General features: G+C 38.1%; 1 protein-coding gene across 1 annotated transcript in view; it reads left to right on the top strand.

Moving 5' to 3' along the window:
- Positions 1 to 19528, top strand: part of Zeb2 (zinc finger E-box binding homeobox 2) — a gene marked incomplete in the record, with an annotated part of 125387 nt that overhangs the window by 101640 nt on the left and 4219 nt on the right. Inside the window, 5 exon segments of the mRNA XM_005390788.2 lie at positions 8156 to 8344; positions 9035 to 9249; positions 11853 to 11961; positions 12916 to 14885; positions 16336 to 16516. Of these exon segments, the coding sequence (XP_005390845.2) occupies positions 8156 to 8344; positions 9035 to 9249; positions 11853 to 11961; positions 12916 to 14885; positions 16336 to 16516 (2664 nt within the window).

Below are 19528 nucleotides of genomic sequence, written 5' to 3'. Positions count from 1 at the left end.
TGAGACAGGGTCTTGCTATGCAGTTCAGGCTGGCCTTGAGCTCACTTTGTAGCCCAGGCTGGTCTTGAACTCACAACAATCCTCCTGCCTCAGCCTCCCAAGTGCTAGGATTACAGGCGTGCGCTACTACACCCGGCTTAGTTCTCTTGGGCAGAAACTACGTAAATTTGATTATAAGGTATGTCTCAGTAAGAGTTGAGTGGAAGTGTAGTGTTAATCAATGGTACAAGGTCAGATAATTCAATTAGTACCTAAATACTTAACAAGGAGGGAGCCGTGGACTTTAAAGCATGTTGTTTTCTGCCCGGTTTTATCTGTCTCATGTTTGGAGGTTAGAAGAGTTTTGCTGTTCAGTCAGATATCTGCCAAGGGGGTTACTGGTTTTATTTTTTTAGAAGCAAATTCCATACATTGAGCTTTTAAAAGTAAAGGAAGGAAAGAAGAGAAAAGCAGAAGTAGCAGTTGGTGGGGCGGACAGGAATTGGTCATGTTCAGACCATAATCAGTGTACACCAAGAAGAGCTTGTTCACTTCCTGGCTAATGAATGCTGTGGTTTTATTAGCTTTGTTTGTGATTAGGAGCAGCTATCTCCACTTCGCAGCAAGGGTTCCCACAAGAAATAACGAACAGCCCAAGCTTCTTGAGTACCTCCTTCATTCGCTGACAAATATTTAATAAGCACTGTGTTCCTTGTGGTGTTCTGTGGTTTCCAGGCACCTCCAAAGTATTTTTTCGTAGTCTTTGTACAGCGTAGTTCCTCCATCAGAAACCTGTATTACTTTGAGTTTTTCATTGAAAAGAATAGAGATTCAACTCTCTGGGTTTAGTGAGTGAATAAAAAGTAAATCGATTATCATTCTTTAACTGAGATGGTGGAATTTTGGAACTTTGAGGCTATCCTAGAGAGTACATCCTAGCTCATTTTACAGACGAGGAATCCGAAATTCAAAAACATAAAATAACTGAGTCAAAATGAGGAGTCCAAGGCCCTGAACCTGGTCTAATCATTCAACTACTGAGCAATAGCCATGTCCCAGGCACCGTGCTAGGTCTTGATCGTACAAGGCTAAGACACGGTCTCTGCCTCTGTAAGGTCACAAGCACGTAAAGGAAAGCTTACTGTGGGATGCGGTTAGGTCAGCGACTGAGATTTGCAGGTGGTATGCAGCAAGAGAAGAAGAGGCTGTGAACTGCAGTTGAGCGAGGAAGGTTTTTTGCCATCGAAATCATTCCGTACTTTCCTCAAAAGCGTGTTACTCAGTTGTATTTAGCCACGTGAGGTAAAAGAGTAAATTTCTAGAGTAGTGGTACTTAAAGTGGCAGGGTTTAGAATTTCCTGAAAGGCTTGTGAAAGCACAAATTGCTGACTAGAAGGAGCCCCAAGAATTTGCATTTTGAACCAGTTCTTAGGTAGTTCTGATGCCACTGCCTGAGGACCACATTTTGACAATCACTGAATGTCCTAGAGCAAACTATCGACTGTCGTGTGTCTCTCTACAAAAAGCACAAGAAATAAGTAGTGAACTGCTGGCCAAAATCACCTTACTTCATAATCCCCTCTAAAATAAAACAATCATCTGAGTGTCTTCTTTGGTAATACACCAATTCCAAAAATTTTAGATTACACAGAAAGGGACAAGTGAGTGTATATCGTTGAACTTGAATGTTTTCAAGTCATGTGTGGTGTCTGTACTTTTCTGTGTTGATATATAGTAATCACAATTATCTAAGGGTTAGTAGGCACTACATCGTGCTATTCACAACCCATCACTATAAAATCTAACTTTAAAGTTAGACATTGTCCCCGACTGTGCTGCTTCCTGTTGCTGAGAGATATTTGGTCCTGCAAAGGATTCCAGAGTCCCGCCCCTGTGCATTCTTCACCTACTTGTCCTGCCTGAAGGACACCTACGTGCCCTGCCTGTAAATGTGGATGCTCATTGGTCCCTCAACATGAGTTTCCCAGAGAAAGCCCCGCATAGCAGGGGTGGAGAGACTGGCCCGACCCTCTACTAATTGCCAGCGAGAGAAGAACACTTTTCGGTTGCCCTTGAGGATCCTGTCTTGGCTTCCTCCATGCCTCTGTACTGGTCAGAGGCTCTGCGAGGCTGCCCCTACAGCTGTGTGATGAGCAGAAGATTAGCCGCCCCCTCATGGGTGCTTTTCCACATCTAGTGCCCATACGTATTTTGGAAACTTTCTGCAAAAATGTACCCATGCATTTTTAATAATGAAACATTTACCTTCGTTAGTCAACTTTAAAAAAGTAGCCATGAAAATTTATATACTTCAACAAATGCTGAGTATGTGCTTCTTTAAACTGAAAATTTCCATACATATAACAAAATTAAAAATAATTCTCTGTGTCTTTCTGTTATCCATAATATTTATAAACAGACTGGTTTTCAAACAGAGGGGGAATACCGTTACCTAGCTGAACGATGGCCTGACATAATGAGGTGAATGAAAGCTAGATTATACAATAAATACGTGATTTCTGCATTATACTGAGGAAGCGTAGTATTATATGTGTGTAATCATGTGATCTCTTCTTATATCTGTATTTGTATATTGCAGAATTGTAGCCATTTTCATATGTCTCCAAATATGAGAATCACAGAAATACGAAAAGAAAAATTATCAGTTAATCTCATGTCCTCATCCCAAGTACATTCTCTGGCACTAGTAGGTGTTCAATAAATAATCATTAAACCAAGCATTGGATGAATGATGCTACTCAGTTTGTTTTTATAAGCTGAGCTCTTCTGGACAATTTCTTTTCCAAAAGAAATATATATTCATTTTGAGGTTTATTAAAATGGATTAGCAAAGATATCCAGATTTTTTAAAATTTGTAATGAAAATTGAGAACATGCAAAACACTAAACCCTAATACAAGAATAGCTACTTCCTCTACTAGCAAATATTGTTACAAGGAAAAGAAATGGCAAAGGAAACAGAAAAGGAGAAGGAATAAGTATCAGGGCCACATTATACTTAAATTAAAGCTATAAATACTAAGTGAAACCTATTTTTAAGTAACTTTATACAGTATCCTAAATCAGGTATGGTGGCATATACCTGTAATCCCAGCACTCTGTGAGGCTGAGGCAGGAAGGTTATAAGGTTCAGCCCAGTCTGGTAATGTAACAACTTAGAACATGCTGTCTCAAAAAATAAAAACAAAAATCTGGAGATATAGCTTAGCGGTGAGTACCCCCTGGGTTCCATACACATTACTAAAAGAAAAAAAGTATCATAAAGCAATACAGTTATGGGAAGCAATCAATTTTTCTTTTAATTTTGAATTCTGTTGACATTGTTTTTTAAGTATCCATATATATCTAAGGCACACACAGGAATTTATGAAAGTATCCTTAATAAGCAATACTAGTAAAAGTGACTAAGATATTTCCAAGAAAACTGAGACTTTTGTTATTTGAAGCTATCTAAAAATTTCCGTAACACTATTAAAATACATAGGGTGATGAGGAAACATTTTTAATGAATGAAGAATTTTTTTATAGAGAAAAGTTTACTCAATCTTAGGGAAGGTTGAGATATTTGCAAGACATTAGGGTAAATTTTAGGACTAAATGCAAAATCTCTGGAGAAAGTATGAGAAGAAATGACTTGAGATTTCTCGTGGATTTTTGCTACGGTTGGTGATAAATACCATGCAAATATCCTTTGTCAGTGTGTTTTGGCAGTTCTTCCAACGAGACAAGGGAGTGAAGAGGATTACAGAAAGAACAAAAATGAGGTTGATTTTATACTGGAAAAAGGCAATGGGGAATTCTATAACTTCCTAGCAAATGTTCTGCCTCATTCCTGTGTCCACTGCACAGTATTACAAAACCTTTGTAAAAACAAAAATACAAATAGTCTGAACCTCATCCTGCCCAACAGTTTCGAGAGTAACCAGTTCTCAGCGTTTGCTCCAGCTCTGTAACAGGGTGATTCAGGTTTTCAGAGATTGAAACACTATAGGGCTTAAAGTAGAAAGGAAAGTTTCTTGGCTCACAGAATCCGAAAAGGGGTGACAACAGAGCCCTGGGTAGGTGCGGTTCAGCCTCAAGTATAAATAGAGCCAGGAATGTATGGTCAGGTTCTGCCATCCTGTCTGCTGCCTGCTTTATTCTCTCTTCACAGAGCTTCCTTTTCTAGATGGAAAATATCAAGTCCCTCGTTCTGTATCTCTCATGTGCAGTCACTTGGAGGCGTGGTGTGTGTGTCGGGGGAGGGGTTGGAACAAGGCCCTAAAGTCATAGGAAAAGGCTTCATTGAGTGTAACTGGATCCATTGACCACCCCTGGACTGATCACTGGTTTAGCTTGGAGAGTGGCTGGCTCACTCAGGTACAGAGAATGGGCTGTGGCTCGGGCAGCAGGCACCTGTGTAACATAGCAGCTGCCTTGGGTAACAAGTGACTCTAGAAATACAAGCTCTATAACCAGTGACATATCTACACCACCAGGAGGAAAATCTAATGGAGTAAAGAGACTTATGATTGAGGGGCATCTTCTTCATGAAACCTTTTTTTGAAGTCTTTCCAACTCTTGCAAGTATTTATGAGCACTATTACACCATATATCACATTGTTCTACAGTTCTCTGAATTGACATGGATCTAGGGCCTGAGTCCCTAGTTCAACTGTATGTATGTACGTATGTATGCGTGCATGTATGTACGTATGTATGCGTGCATGTATGTATGCATATACCGGGGATTGAAACCAGGGCCTTCCCACTGAGCTGACTCACTAGCCCTGTTTTTTATTTGTTGAGATGAAGCCTCTCTAAGTTGCTGCTGCATTGCCCAGGGTAGGCTCAAATTACCATCCTCCTGCCTCAGCCTCCCCAAATGCTAGAATTACAGGCATGTACCACCCCAGCCAGCTATTGGTGTTTTACATTATACCATTTTCTGCTAAAAGATTTTTACATCAAGTTCAGTGTTGAAGATGTAATGTGTTCCACATTCATTGCATAAATGATTTTTTGAGCACTTACTAATTTCTAAGCTATAGAAATAGCAATAATCAGGATACAAAAATGATCCTTGAGGGAAGCTCGTGATTTGATGTCTTTTGTTCCCATTGAACTTGGCATAGAAGTCTACCAGGGCCAAATCTGATCTATCCATTGAATTACCTCTCCAAACGCCAGAAGTGTATCTAGATGCAGTTTACTTTGCCTATCCAGAAAAATCAGAATTTTCTTTCCTTTTAAACCCAAAGGCTATTAATGCAAATCAAATTGAATTTGCATTTGATTACATTTCTGATGGAAACATTCATATGCAAATGAAAATTCATGCAAAGATAGCCAGATAATTCAAATAGTTGCTGAAATATCAAGATAAAATTAGGATGTTAAATGTACATCCATCTATGTTTACTAGGTTACTCCAAGGTCATCAAATGAAACCATGTTCTTGAAAAACTTAAATAAATCGTGTCTTACACATTTGACTATATCTAGTACGTATGAAGGAACTGTTGCATAACTGTCCACTCTTATAGCGCTGAAAAAGAAGTCAGTCACTGGTAAAATCAGACCAGCGATTCAAAAGATGTTCCTCAGAATGCATCGTTTTGTTCTCCTTTATGATTTCTTGCAGCTGAAAGCAAAAGGTGACTTTTGGTGGATTTGAAGCTATTTTTGATGGTCTGAAACAATGCACAAATAGTTGGCAGTTCCTGTGAACTCCCTGAGGGCTCAGTGATGCAAGTTCAATGACATCATTACGATCACCACCAATCAGTACCCTTCGGAAAATATCATAGCATTGTGAATATAGCAGCAGAAATCAGATCTTAACTAATGTTCCTATTCTTCTATTAAATCCAACTAAGAAAAGACTGAAGCAAAATTTCAAGGTGTAACCTTTTAATCCACTGCTCACATTCCAAATCTATTTTTGAGGAAAAGATAGGTCTTACAGTCACTGACTTAGAATCACCAAAACAATTTAACAGCAGTTGGAGCACCAAAAAAGAAAGGTTTGAGATTACTGCCTCTGGCGTTATTAGTATTTAGTTCATAGTCCACAAAGTGCAGTTCTCCCCATTTTAAAAAATTTAATCTCATGAATTTATCATAGTTTCAAGTCTTTTTAGAATTCCACTCTATCTTGCTGTGGTGAATGTCACCAACCACCCTTCAAATCGGAAATCCTACACTTGAGGGGGTATCCTACCATCTCTCACCTTGGTAAAGCTAATCCTTCCCCAAGTCTTAAAGATTTTGCTTCTTAAGTATTTCTCAAATCCAGCCACTTCTTTTCATTTCCATCAACTAACTCATTAACCCTTATCTTTGGCCTGATTCAGGGCAGAAGCATCCGTAGTGATTTCCCAGAATCTACTTTTCTCTCTGGCCAGTCCCTATTGTACTGTACAGTACTGTAATCAGAATTATCATTTAATCCAACCCTGCTCCTTACTTAAAACCCTTCCATGGTGTCCTGCTTCTCTAAGGATAAAATCCAAATTGAGAGCAGGGCTAATGCTACTACAAGGACCGGTTCCCACTTTGCTTTCCACCCTCACATTCTGGGGTTCCACTTTTGCTCTGGCGCCCCAGCACTCCCCTTCTGGTCCATGAGTAACTGTGCTCCTTCCAGTCCCCACAAGGTTACATGCGCTTCATTTCCTAGCGTCTAGTGTGAATTAACTCCATGCATCCTCCTTTCAAGCCTTCTTGCTCTTCTGAACCCCATCAGGTCCTTCTGTTATTTCTTTCTATAACACTACACAGCTTTCTTTCGTGACACCTAGATTGGGCACTCGTAATGATGTGCTTAGTTTAAGATAATATCAGTTGTATTGATCTTTCTCATGACTTCCTGAAGAAAGAGACCAGATCTGTTCTTTACTTACCAGAGCAAGACATGGCGCCTATCACATCCGGGACATTCAACATGAATGGGAGGGTCCAGTGTCTGCTCTTCTTATTTGAAATCATAAGCTTTTAGTCATGGAAGCTAAATAAATAAATAAATAGACTTGTTTTCTCGAACATCATCCTGTCACACCTTGCCAAGGAAAATTAATATGACAAACACTCTAATATTGTTTGTGGCAGAGAAAGTAAGATGAAGAACCTAGTAGAACCAAGGTTAATGTTCTTAAAAACTATGACAGTAGGATTCCACCACTTGTCATACTAACGAGGCATTTTTTCACCTATGATATAGAATAAGGTAGCGACTACTCCTCTAACTCTGTCATATGCATACAAGTTTTTACTTCAAATATTTAAGTCGCAACTAATTTCAGGAGCACACCTAGGGGTTTCAAATATGTCATGTCTTGTGACACAAGTTGCTAAAATTGGTTTACCACTACTATTCATTTCATGGGATTAGAGACATAATTACAGAAGTTAAAATCATATCAAAATCACAAAGCAGTGTTGTTACTTTCTTAACACCCTTTGTTACCTTTTATTTTATTTCTGTCAGCTGTGTGCTTAATTTTATTTTCAGCAGTCTTACAATCGTCAACTAAAGATTGAAATTACAGGAAAAGATAAACTGCCACAGTCTGTGATTTTTTTTTAATGGAATCATACTATTTCTCTAGGAATATCTATCCTTTCACATCTGTCTCAGACCATGTTGTGTTGGCTGTCTGTGATATTTAGAGGGTGGAGGGTTAAAGGCTTATGTTTAGCAACCAGATGGATCTGTAGTTAGGGATGTTTAGTGGACAATAAAAACTTAAATATACTTTTCTTAAAAAGAAAAGAAAGTTTTATATAGACCATTAAAGCCTTGAGCTTCTATTATTGCTCATGTTTATTGATGAGAATGTTTAGAATGTCTTAGAGAAAAGATCTTATGTATTTTAACTTTGACCAAAAATCCTTCACATTTTCTTTAAATTTTTTTGTGGGTTATGTGGACTGATAATCTTAGAAGAAAAAAATGAAATGTACCTATTTTCCTTAAGGCAAAGTGTCCTCCTTTTGTATATATTATGAAAATAAGCATTTAATCCACAAACAGTCATCTTCTACACTTCTTACAAATAGACCAGGGATTTGTAGACTTATTGCAAGTCAGCACTTGTTACTAACAACGATGTAGATGGTCTTGGCCTCTGAAGAAGCCCTTCGCAAGACATTTCTTTTCCTTTTATGATTTCAGTTAAGAATGCAAATTGCACAGCAGACTTTGAGGAATACTTTGCCAAAAGAAAACTGGAGGAGCGCGATGGCCACGCAGTCAGCATTGAGGAATACCTTCAGCGCAGTGACACAGCCATTATTTACCCAGAAGCCCCTGAGGAGCTGTCCCGCCTTGGCACGCCGGAGGCCAATGGGCAAGAAGAAAATGGTGAGGCCGTAATTCATTTTTAGCCACTACACTGACCTCTGCAGCTGTTACAATTACAAATGCACTACATGCCTGGGTGTTTACCTTAAAATTTGAAGAACAGCTGCTGAGGCATGGAATTTCATGAGCAAAGATTAGAACTGTAATTTTAGGGTATTGTGAAATTTTTTGTCAGCAAATTTGTGTCATTTGTACATCCAATAAAGAACAAGAACAATTAGAGCCCATTTCTAAGAGATAAAAATATCTACATGTATTCCTATCTTTCTGAAATATTTTACTTCGGAGGGGAAAAAAAAGTTTCAAAACACTGACCCTCACCCTTTTGTTCTTCTCTACTGACACCTGAAAAGCCCCCTCCCGGTGCATATTCCTGAGTAACATGTAGGAAAGGGTTCGTAGCAACTGTCAGTCACCTGAAGAGAACTTCCTCATTTATCAGCTGTTAAAGTCCTCCCCTCACAAGCTCAAGTAATTAATTAATTTTCAAGCTCGGTGTGAGCTGATTCCTACAAGTCTGTCCTGGGCAGGCAAGGGACTGGTGTGCGAAGGGGCCGGTACAATGATGGCACTCTGGTGGAGCAGATTGCAGTGATTCCTGTCATACCATCCCGGGCAGTCAGCCCATTAGCTGCCATTGATTTACTGACCTTTTGGCCCGCGTCTCTCTCTCCCCTCTCTCGGCTACAGACCTGCCACCTGGAACTCCAGATGCTTTTGCCCAACTGCTGACCTGCCCCTACTGCGACCGGGGCTACAAGCGCTTGACATCACTGAAGGAGCACATCAAGTACCGCCACGAGAAGAATGAGGAGAACTTTTCCTGCCCTCTTTGTAGCTACACGTTTGCCTACCGCACCCAGCTCGAGCGGCATATGGTGACGCACAAGCCAGGGACAGATCAGGTGGGGGGTTGGTTTTAAGTGATTTCTTTCTATAATAACCCCTTAGAGAAACGATATTGCTTTGATTGGCAATCATTATTAATTTTTCATGGCATTTTGAAGATGCAGATCTTTTAATGGTAATAGCTTTAATTGAGGTCTAAATGATTTTTTGATGGTCTCTTCTAATATGATTTAATAGTCTTATGTTCACGATCGAATGAGTGTGTTAATTTCTAATTTAGAAATTTTATTTGCACTTTAACTCGACTTTAGTTTCATTTTTATGTTCCACAAAAAATGAATGAAATTGTAGCGTTTTAATTATACATTATTAAACATCTCAGCAATTTTAATTCCATTTTTCACCTAGTTTTACATAGTTTTTTTATATAGGAGCTAAGTCATAGTAAAAAAAAAGTATGTATTTGTTTCATTTGTCATGTAACACTTTGGATTATTTTTTACAGGCTGCTCTGAGTTCCTGAAATCTAATTATTGAAATAAAATAAAAAGTATATATAATAAATTATGTATATATAAAATAAATTGGATTAATGCTAAACATTGGATGTACTTTGTAAGTGACCCTGTCTTGATGTGCCTATCTGTAGCCAAATGTTTAAATTGCTCTGCTTCTTTTGGCTTACTTATCTTAAAAATAAGAACTCTGTCTTGAGTAGGTATTCATAGCTTCTTAAATCCTTAAAATGATTGAATAGGATTGATTCACAGCATCCTTTAAATGTTTCAACAAAACTGCTCTTTCCATCCTCCTAGGAGAATTGACGGTGCAAATTGATATTATGATGTGTTCGGATGGTAACAAAATGGGGTACCATAAGTCATGATAACTGGCCCTATGGATCTGTAATTGCCTTAGACGAGCCTTGATCCCATATCTGTTTTAAAAATGATTAACCACGAGATTCTATATAGAATTCTTCTTTTTTTTTCCTTGTAGGCTTTATTTTCTTTGAACAAGGAAAGCAAGAATGAGCCAACACAAACGATGATGATGATTCTATACTGTGGAATTTTACTATTTTAAAACAATAGCTCATATAAATCATTGCATTTCTTTCTGATTGAGCCTGTCACCTGAGTGTTTGTCAGAGATCAGTTATTTTAGAAGTATGCTCACATAGTTACTCTTATACAACAGTTTAGCTTCCCCATGCTTCTGTGCAAAAAAACAAAACAAAACTCTGGGAAGAAAAGAACAGGCCTAGATATTTATCCAGCATAACTGCTTTAAATTTCACATGCAGAAGTGTGATTGTGTTGGCGCATTATGAATGGTAGCTTTGGTGTTGAAAAGTCCCCTCATTTGCTCATGGCATTTACAATTAGTAAATTAAAATGATTGTATCATATTAACAGTGGCACAACTAAAGTTTATAGTAGTCCTCTGAGGGCTGTGGGGGGAGACAAAGCAGCTGTTGCTGTTTGTTTATGCAACTCAGCAACATATGAACGCTGGTCCCTCAATGGCGCTCGGCGGGCTGGGCTCCGCTTGATCTTTGAAGGTTGCTGCTGTTTGAACAAACCTCCCTGTGTCCCATGTAACACCATCTGTCTCACTAGGAATGTGGGAAGATCCAGCACACCCTAGCAGTTGTCATACCGTTTCTCTGCTGTCTTTTTGCAAAAGGCTTTTGTGTCATTGCTGCTTGAAAAAGGCTGACCTCCTACCTTGAGCATCCAGAGTGGATGACTTTTTTTCTCCAGATTTCTAAGTCACACTGCTTTTTTTCCCCTTGCTCAAAAAGGTCAGCTGTGTTTGATTATATCTTTGCTGCTTTTAACTTGTCTTTTCAGCAAACTTTTTTTTTTTTCTTTTGGTCCCTACTCCCCTGTACACTGCTAAAAAGGAGCATGAAAAGTCGTTGAAGTCTTTCCTACTGGCTTGTGATAAAACTGCTCAAGCAGCTATAGCCCAAGATGTTGTCTCTTACGTTTGATAAGGAATCAAATCTGATAGGCAAGGCCTCAGGAAGGCAGAGTTTACATGTGCCTCTCGCACAATGAGTGGAATATTTAAACATGCAAACCCTGTAACAAAATATTTGTAGTCAAGCTTTGTTTCTGAGTTGTTTTGTGGGAGAGGACAATTTTTTTTTTACTGTTCTTTAAATTACAGATTGCTTCAGTATAAGTAAGATACACCTTTTCCTGTACAGAAAATTTGATAAAAGGTATAGTTTCACATGTATAGTTTGTTTAACACTATTTAGAATTTTCAGGAAGCTGATTTTTTTTTTCCCCTGATAAAACACTTGCATTTTAACAGGGAACCTTCAGATTTTAGATCTTGCACAACACAAAAAGAAATACAAACATCTTTACAATTACACTTTCTCATCTCCAACAGGTCAAAGAACCATTTGAAAAAGAGACTGCAGAAACAATTGTAAAGCAAGTGTTGGATGAACATCTGAAAGGACTTTTTTTATTTGTTCCAATGTTATTACTAACATTATCACTTTTATTTCAATTCTGAACGACTAGACAGATAAATAAGCAAGCGTGCACTCAAACCTTTTGGCCTGTCTAAAAAAAGCGCCTCAAATTTTCTTTGTTCCTCCCTCACAAAACTGATGTCAGTCTGTCTTCTTTTATAGCACCAAATGCTAACCCAAGGAGCAGGTAATCGCAAATTCAAATGCACAGAGTGTGGCAAGGCCTTCAAGTACAAACACCATCTGAAAGAGCACCTGAGAATTCACAGTGGTGAGTAGCACAGGGGCTGGTGTCACATCCACATCTTGTTTACTTAGAGAAGCTCTGAAAGATAGTTTCAAATTTACACAATCCTGTTTTTAGCTTTTTGGAACTATGCATTTATTTCAGCAATTCTGTGTGCCTTTGTGAGACTCGTCCTGTGGCACTGTAAGACAGTAGCTCTGTCTTATAAAAAGGAGTGCTTCTCCCTCTTAAATATTGCAAAGCCTTTGATCTATTACCAAATCTAGAGGTTCCCCTTGGTCCTTTTAGGAACCTTTCTCCAGGTTAAATATTTTTGACCTGAAGAAACTTGGATGGCAAATTTTCAAGGATACTAATTTTTGATACCCAATCATAAAAGAAAAAGAATTTTGGATAAGAGCTTGGTATGATAAATGTTCCTTGATTCCTGAAAGCTGTGTGTGTATCACAGACCCATATTCTACCTTCAAGATGTCTTCTATATAACTAGTTTGATAGCTCTGCCAAGCATTTTATTACCAAATTGGATGCTATTCAGAGAACTAGTTGGATTGGTAGAATCAATAGAATCTCTACAGGGTTGATTAAAACCATGGCTACACTTCCCTTTAAATACTGTGACATCTTTATTGTGCTATTGACCACACATTAATCTGACATTCTGTTTAAATAGGAGGCTGCCGATGGCAAAACAAGATTTGGGATCTTAGCTGAAAAAAAAAGAAAAAAAACATAGATAGTCTTCACCCTCCACTGCTAGCATCTTGAATTATGTCCTCCCAGAATAAATAAAGCTCAGTAACAGCTACGGCCACATAATTCTAATCCAGGCAAAAAAGGTGCAAAAAAAGCACCAAGAATGTAGAGGTAACCCCCTTGTGTTCCTTTGATTTGGCTTCACAGATCCTTGTCTAGGTAGACATCTACAATTGTTACCCAGTCAAAGAAATGTAATGTTAATTTTAATTATCCTTTTAGGTGAAAAACCTTATGAATGCCCAAACTGCAAGAAACGCTTCTCCCATTCTGGTTCCTACAGTTCGCACATCAGCAGCAAGAAATGCATTGGTTTAATCTCTGTGAACGGCCGAATGAGAAACAATATCAAGACGGGTTCCTCCCCTAATTCTGTTTCTTCTTCTCCTACTAATTCAGCCATTACTCAGTTAAGAAATAAGTTAGAGAATGGAAAACCACTTAGTATGTCTGAACAAACAGGCTTACTCAAAATTAAAACAGAACCACTAGACTTTAATGACTACAAAGTTCTTATGGCCACACATGGATTTAGTGGCACGAGTCCCTTTATGAATGGTGGGCTTGGAGCCACCAGTCCTTTAGGAGTTCACCCATCTGCTCAGAGTCCAATGCAGCACTTAGGTGTAGGGATGGAAGCCCCTTTGCTTGGGTTTCCCACAATGAATAGTAATTTAAGTGAGGTGCAAAAGGTTCTACAGATTGTGGACAATACGGTTTCCAGGCAAAAAATGGACTGCAAAGCTGAAGAAATTTCAAAGTTGAAAGGTTATCACATGAAAGATCCGTGCTCTCAACCTGAGGAACAGGGAGTTACTTCTCCTAATATTCCACCAGTCGGTCTTCCAGTCGTGAGTCACAATGGTGCCACTAAAAGTATTATTGACTATACATTAGAAAAAGTCAATGAAGCCAAAGCTTGCCTCCAGAGCTTAACTACTGACTCCAGGAGACAGATCAGTAATATAAAGAAAGAGAAGCTACGTACTTTAATGGATTTGGTCACCGATGATAAAATGATTGAGAACCACAACATATCCACTCCGTTTTCATGCCAGTTCTGTAAAGAAAGCTTTCCTGGCCCCATTCCCTTGCATCAGCATGAACGTTACCTTTGTAAGATGAATGAAGAGATCAAGGCAGTCCTCCAACCTCATGAAAACATAGTCCCCAACAAAGCTGGAGTTTTTGTGGATAATAAGGCCCTCCTATTGTCATCTGTACTTTCTGAGAAAGGACTGACAAGCCCCATCAACCCATACAAGGACCACATGTCTGTACTCAAAGCGTATTATGCTATGAACATGGAGCCCAACTCTGATGAACTGCTGAAAATTTCCATTGCTGTGGGCCTTCCTCAGGAATTTGTGAAGGAATGGTTTGAGCAACGAAAAGTCTACCAGTATTCAAATTCCAGGTCACCATCACTGGAAAGGAACTCCAAGCCGTTAGCTCCCAGTAGTAACCCTCCCACAAAAGACTCGTTATTACCTAGGTCTCCCGTGAAACCTATGGACTCCATAACATCGCCGTCGATAGCAGAACTCCACAACAGTGTTACGAATTGTGATCCTCCTCTCAGGCTAACAAAATCTTCCCATTTTACCAATATTAAACCGGTTGAAAAATTGGACCACTCCAGGAGTAACACTCCTTCTCCCTTAAATCTTTCCTCCACATCTTCTAAAAACTCCCACAGTAGTTCGTACACTCCAAACAGCTTCTCCTCTGAGGAGCTCCAGGCTGAGCCTTTGGACTTGTCATTACCAAAACAAATGAAAGAACCCAAAAGTATTATAGCTACAAAGAACAAAACAAAAGCTAGTAGCATAAACTTAGACCATAACAGTGTTTCTTCCTCATCTGAAAACTCAGATGAGCCTCTGAATTTGACTTTCATCAAGAAAGAGTTTTCAAATTCAAATAATCTGGACAACAAAAGCACTAACCCAGTGTTCGGCATGAACCCGTTTAGTGCCAAGCCTTTATACACAGCTCTTCCACCACAAAGCGCATTTCCCCCTGCCACTTTCATGCCGCCCGTCCAGACCAGTATTCCCGGGCTACGACCATACCCGGGACTGGATCAGATGAGCTTCCTACCACACATGGCCTATACCTACCCAACGGGAGCAGCTACTTTTGCTGACATGCAGCAAAGGAGAAAGTACCAGCGGAAACAAGGATTTCAGGTAACAAGTCATATCTGTTTGCGCTGAAGAAAGTAGAAAAAACTATACACTTGGGCTGGCATTTAGCTCAGTGGTAGAACACTGGTGTGAGGTCCTCGGTTCCATATTCCTTTATCACAGGCAAGTGCGCACTCACGCACCCCCACACATGCACACACATGTAAATTACGTGCCTGTAAGAAAAGAATCTTGATGATAAATATCAGTAGAAATAGAAGAGGTCTTTAATGTGAACCTCAAACTATAAGTGGGCTAGAAAACCAAACAGATGAAAACATTGAAACTCCGAATCTTGTAAGCACATTTGCTTTTAAAAACAAACCTTAAAGAAGAAATGAATACTCACCTTCTTTTAGAAATATACACTGGTAACAATAGTTGACAGGACTTACCTAGGTGTGAAAAGTTAAAATGTGTAACAGATGCATGCTTTAAAGGGGTTCACAACCTGCAAGTAATATATAAATCAATTTGATGAACTTGTTTTATAGTGAATAGTTTATTTGAAGAGTATTTTTAAAAATATGTTGCGCATTCCACATGAATTATTACCTAATCTTCACATTTGTGAATAATTTATGGGTTTTTGAATACGAAAGCAGGTATGTTTTAACATTATGCGGATAATCCTTGCTTGCAAAATAGGAGCACAGAGGCAGTGCACCTCTGTAACAGCTGTTGCAGTATTCCAATTTACAGTACATCTGCCCTCTCTGTAAATGTATTTAAGCCTATTTAATCTTCTCTAATATTAATTAGTGCAAACCTAGTCTAAGAAAACTGAACCAGCAAATGAAGGGTATGTTATCATGCAAGTTTGCACTCCTTTGGATCAAGACAAAATAAATATCAAGAAATTTAATAATTTACTGATCCACATTCATTATTGTTCAATGCTGAAGGCTGTTTTAACATAGATAGAACATTGATAAAAAGTGTTATTAATATTCCCTCTTTCAAATTAGAAAATTAAATATAAAAATATAGCTTGAGGGTTTTAGTTGGTAGACATACATTTAAATAGATTGCATAATAATAACATTTTGTACCTAAATATAAAATTCAATTAAAATGGGGTTTCTGCAGCTACCGATCATTTCTAAAGTATACTGGAAAATACACAAATCCTGATGTTTAATGTTCACTGGCAGATATTTTCTGGTACAAAAAAAGAAAGATTTTAGAAAGGTTTGTATTTTTCTCCACCTTTGGAGTTGATAGTCTCTGTCCTTGAAAAACAGCAAACTCTACCATCTATAGTAGAGGTGGTTATAATTTTGTGGACATGTGAAGCCTCAGATGTTGTTCAGGGAAATTTTTAGAAATTTTTTTAAACTAGCTCAACCTATAGCAATCAGTTGTAAGGTTCTCCAAATGTCAGCTTATGCAAAGTTGCTTGGTGTAAACACACAGAAAAGAGACTAAATCGAACTATGTGATTCTATCACAGGGAGAATTGCTTGATGGAGCACAAGACTACATGTCAGGCCTAGATGACATGACAGACTCCGATTCCTGTCTGTCTCGAAAGAAGATCAAGAAAACAGAGAGTGGCATGTATGCATGTGACTTATGTGACAAGACATTCCAGAAAAGCAGTTCCCTTCTGCGACATAAATACGAACACACAGGTATGAGTGACTTTGACTAGCTAGTTAGAGCTTCTCAGCCTGCTGTACATTTCATAATATTTAATGAGCACACTTGTACAACATAAGATGTAACATATGCTGATACCTTCAACAAGGAAGAAATAACGCTTTTGCCTAGCTCAGTAGGACTTTTTGTTGCCTGTTTATTTGATCATTCATGTGTTTATGAGGGTGCTTATCTTCATACCTTTCCAGTTCACCTGTCAGGCAAATTCACAAATCATATCAAGGGAATGTTTAAATGGCCAGCACAATGAAATGGCATGACACAAGCTAGTTATTGAAAATACTTTCAAATTCTTAAGCTGTGATGACCCTAAATATGTAAAAATATAATAATAAAAAGTCTGATAATTATGTGCTACTCTCATCACCAAGTAAGCGATGGTTTGGGAGTTACTTTCTTTGGTTCTTGTGAATGGCCGCATTCTGAATCCACTAGAAGTGTTAGTATATCATAAGAGAAAAGCAGTAGACCAGATGAGCTACTGAGTCTACCCATATCTGGAAGAATAGAAGAAAACTTTCTACATTTAATTAGTTTATCTTCAGTTCATGCATTACTAATCAAGAACAATTACAAAGAGTTGAACAGACAGTTGCCTAATTCTTCCCACTGAGTGAAGAGATACTGGGTCAGTTTTTTAAAAGAGGAAGTACTGTGATGTAAAGCAGTTGAATTTCCCTTAATCCCAGCTCCGATTTGTAGCTCTGTGGTAGAGTTCCACCTGCGTTCTCTCCCTCACTCTTCTTCGCATCAAGAACAACACATCTCAGCCTCCTGCCTTTCCCTAACCCACCTCCAGATCTTCTTCACTAGATATTTGGCATGCTTGGCCGGGCCTGGATGAGAAAAGAGTGTAGAATATCAACCAAAATACTGGCAAGAGGAAAAAAGAAGGAGAAAGTGTAAGGAAATATCACACATGAAACCAGAAAGTCTAGCATCAAACATTTTCATAAGAAGGAAAAAATAACCTAACATTAATGCTTTCTGGAAGTGACAGTGAGGCAAAGAAGATGGGAGTGGAAATACTTCCTGTTACGCTGTGACGGCCCATGTACACAGTACCTGTTTTAGAGATTGCAAACTATCCTCCGAAAGTACTTGTACCCATCACCACCCTTTATTCCCCACTGGGCATGCTATGGAGGCAGCAGAAGTGACCAGAATCAGGCGGGAGATTTCTGTCAATTAAATGCTGAGGTACAATGAAATGGTAGGTGAGTTCAGCCAGTTAAAGTTTGAGAAATAACAGTGCTCTTACTCCAACCAATCCAGTTTCCTTTCTCTCCAACCATCTGATGTGCCTGATAATTACTTTAAAAGTTCAACTAAGATAGTTTAAAACAATCTAAAATGAATAATAAATCCAGATATTTTAATACTTGCGTGAACTTTTGAAACATCGTTTTTCTTACGTTTGTCTTTTATTATAGATATTTTCAGTAGTGCCAAGACCTATTTTAGAATTTTCAAAGTAGATAGTTTCAGGTCTAAATTTGCTTTAATATTTTAAGCAACCTCAAATATACTTGTTATTTCCCTAATCACTTCGAAAAGGCACGTCCCTGAGGGCATGTTTCCCCCTCTGATTGGTTTTATCATATGACTATATGCAAACTCTATCACATACTACAGGGTGAGTGTAAGACTTCTATTTTAGTGAGGGCTATCATACATATTAATATCTAGTCAGTGAATGTATTTCAGTAGTTCATAGCTTCATAGACGCAGAGTTGAAAGACCCAAATATTAACAAACACAAATGTATATAGTTCATTTGAAAAAGTAAAAAGAAAATGTTCTGGTCTTTACAGTGTGAGATACACTGCCCAGAAATGTTGCCTAGCAACAGGATGATAGCCATACAATGGCTTCCCTAAACTTGTGATTAATTATCCTCTTCTTGGTTTCCTAGCTTGTCAATTTTCCAATGTTTTAACTTGTTGGTCTCTTGACCAAAAGCTTCATGATATTACTACTGTCAATGTATTAGTTTTCATCCAAGTGAAGCTCTTCATGAATTTTCTATCACTATGATGTATGTGGAAATGTAGTCCATTTTCTTATCCTAAGTGGGTTCTATAAGCCTTGAATTTATTTATAGTAATCTTTTGAGCAATCTTTTGAGAACAAATTAATATGAATATTATAAGTGAGAACTGCTTCGGTGTTGACTGATTCTAAGGTTGGAAAATGAAGTTGAATTGTCATTTGATTATTATGTATTGATTATGACTGTATTGTTGATAAAGTGTGTTTATTATATATGTCATGAGCGTCTTGTTCTTGAGATACTTGCTCTTTTTCCACAGCCTATTTTAACTAATTTCCTAGGCAGATACCAAAGTCATAATGCTTAATTTTTCTTACCAATGGCTTATTGCTTTCCTTTCTTTACTTGGGATCAAGGACTGGGTCAGAGAAAGGAAACACTGTGAGTGTTGACTTCAATAGGATTAATTGTCACAAACAAGAACTGTGAAAGCAAAAATCTGGAACTGCTGTTAGGCACTGTTAAGAACTCATTTGTATTTCACTAAAATTTAAATCTGACATTTATTGAGTGCTTTCTCTTTGAGATATTGTGGTAAGTGCTTTTAAACCCACCTTATTTAGAAAAGTAATAAAAATGTGTCTACTTTTGAGTAGATAAAAGTTTTCAATAATTGTATTGCTCAGCTATAGATTTTTTTATACCACAAACCTTCCATTGATTGTTAACATTCTAGCTCTCAGATGAATCATGAAACTAGGTACTGGAGAAACAAAATTTACCCTAAATTTTTTTATTTAATATCAATTTGGATGTTTTTCTGAATCTTGCTCATGTGGAAATTTAATTCTAGGACATCCTAATTTGAATCAGGTAAACCAATCAAACAAGTTAAAAAGAGATGTATGTCCAAGTCACTTCATATTTACAATGATTTTGTTAAGTACTTACTAGAGAAACTTCTGGCAATTACTAGAATATTTAATATATA

Source organism: Chinchilla lanigera, unplaced genomic scaffold, assembly GCF_000276665.1.
Source record: "Chinchilla lanigera isolate Chin_1 unplaced genomic scaffold, ChiLan1.0 scaffold00039, whole genome shotgun sequence".
Lineage (NCBI taxonomy): Eukaryota > Metazoa > Chordata > Mammalia > Rodentia > Chinchillidae > Chinchilla > Chinchilla lanigera.
Note: the sequence above shows the minus strand (reverse complement) of the source record. Positions and strands in the feature narration are given on the sequence as shown.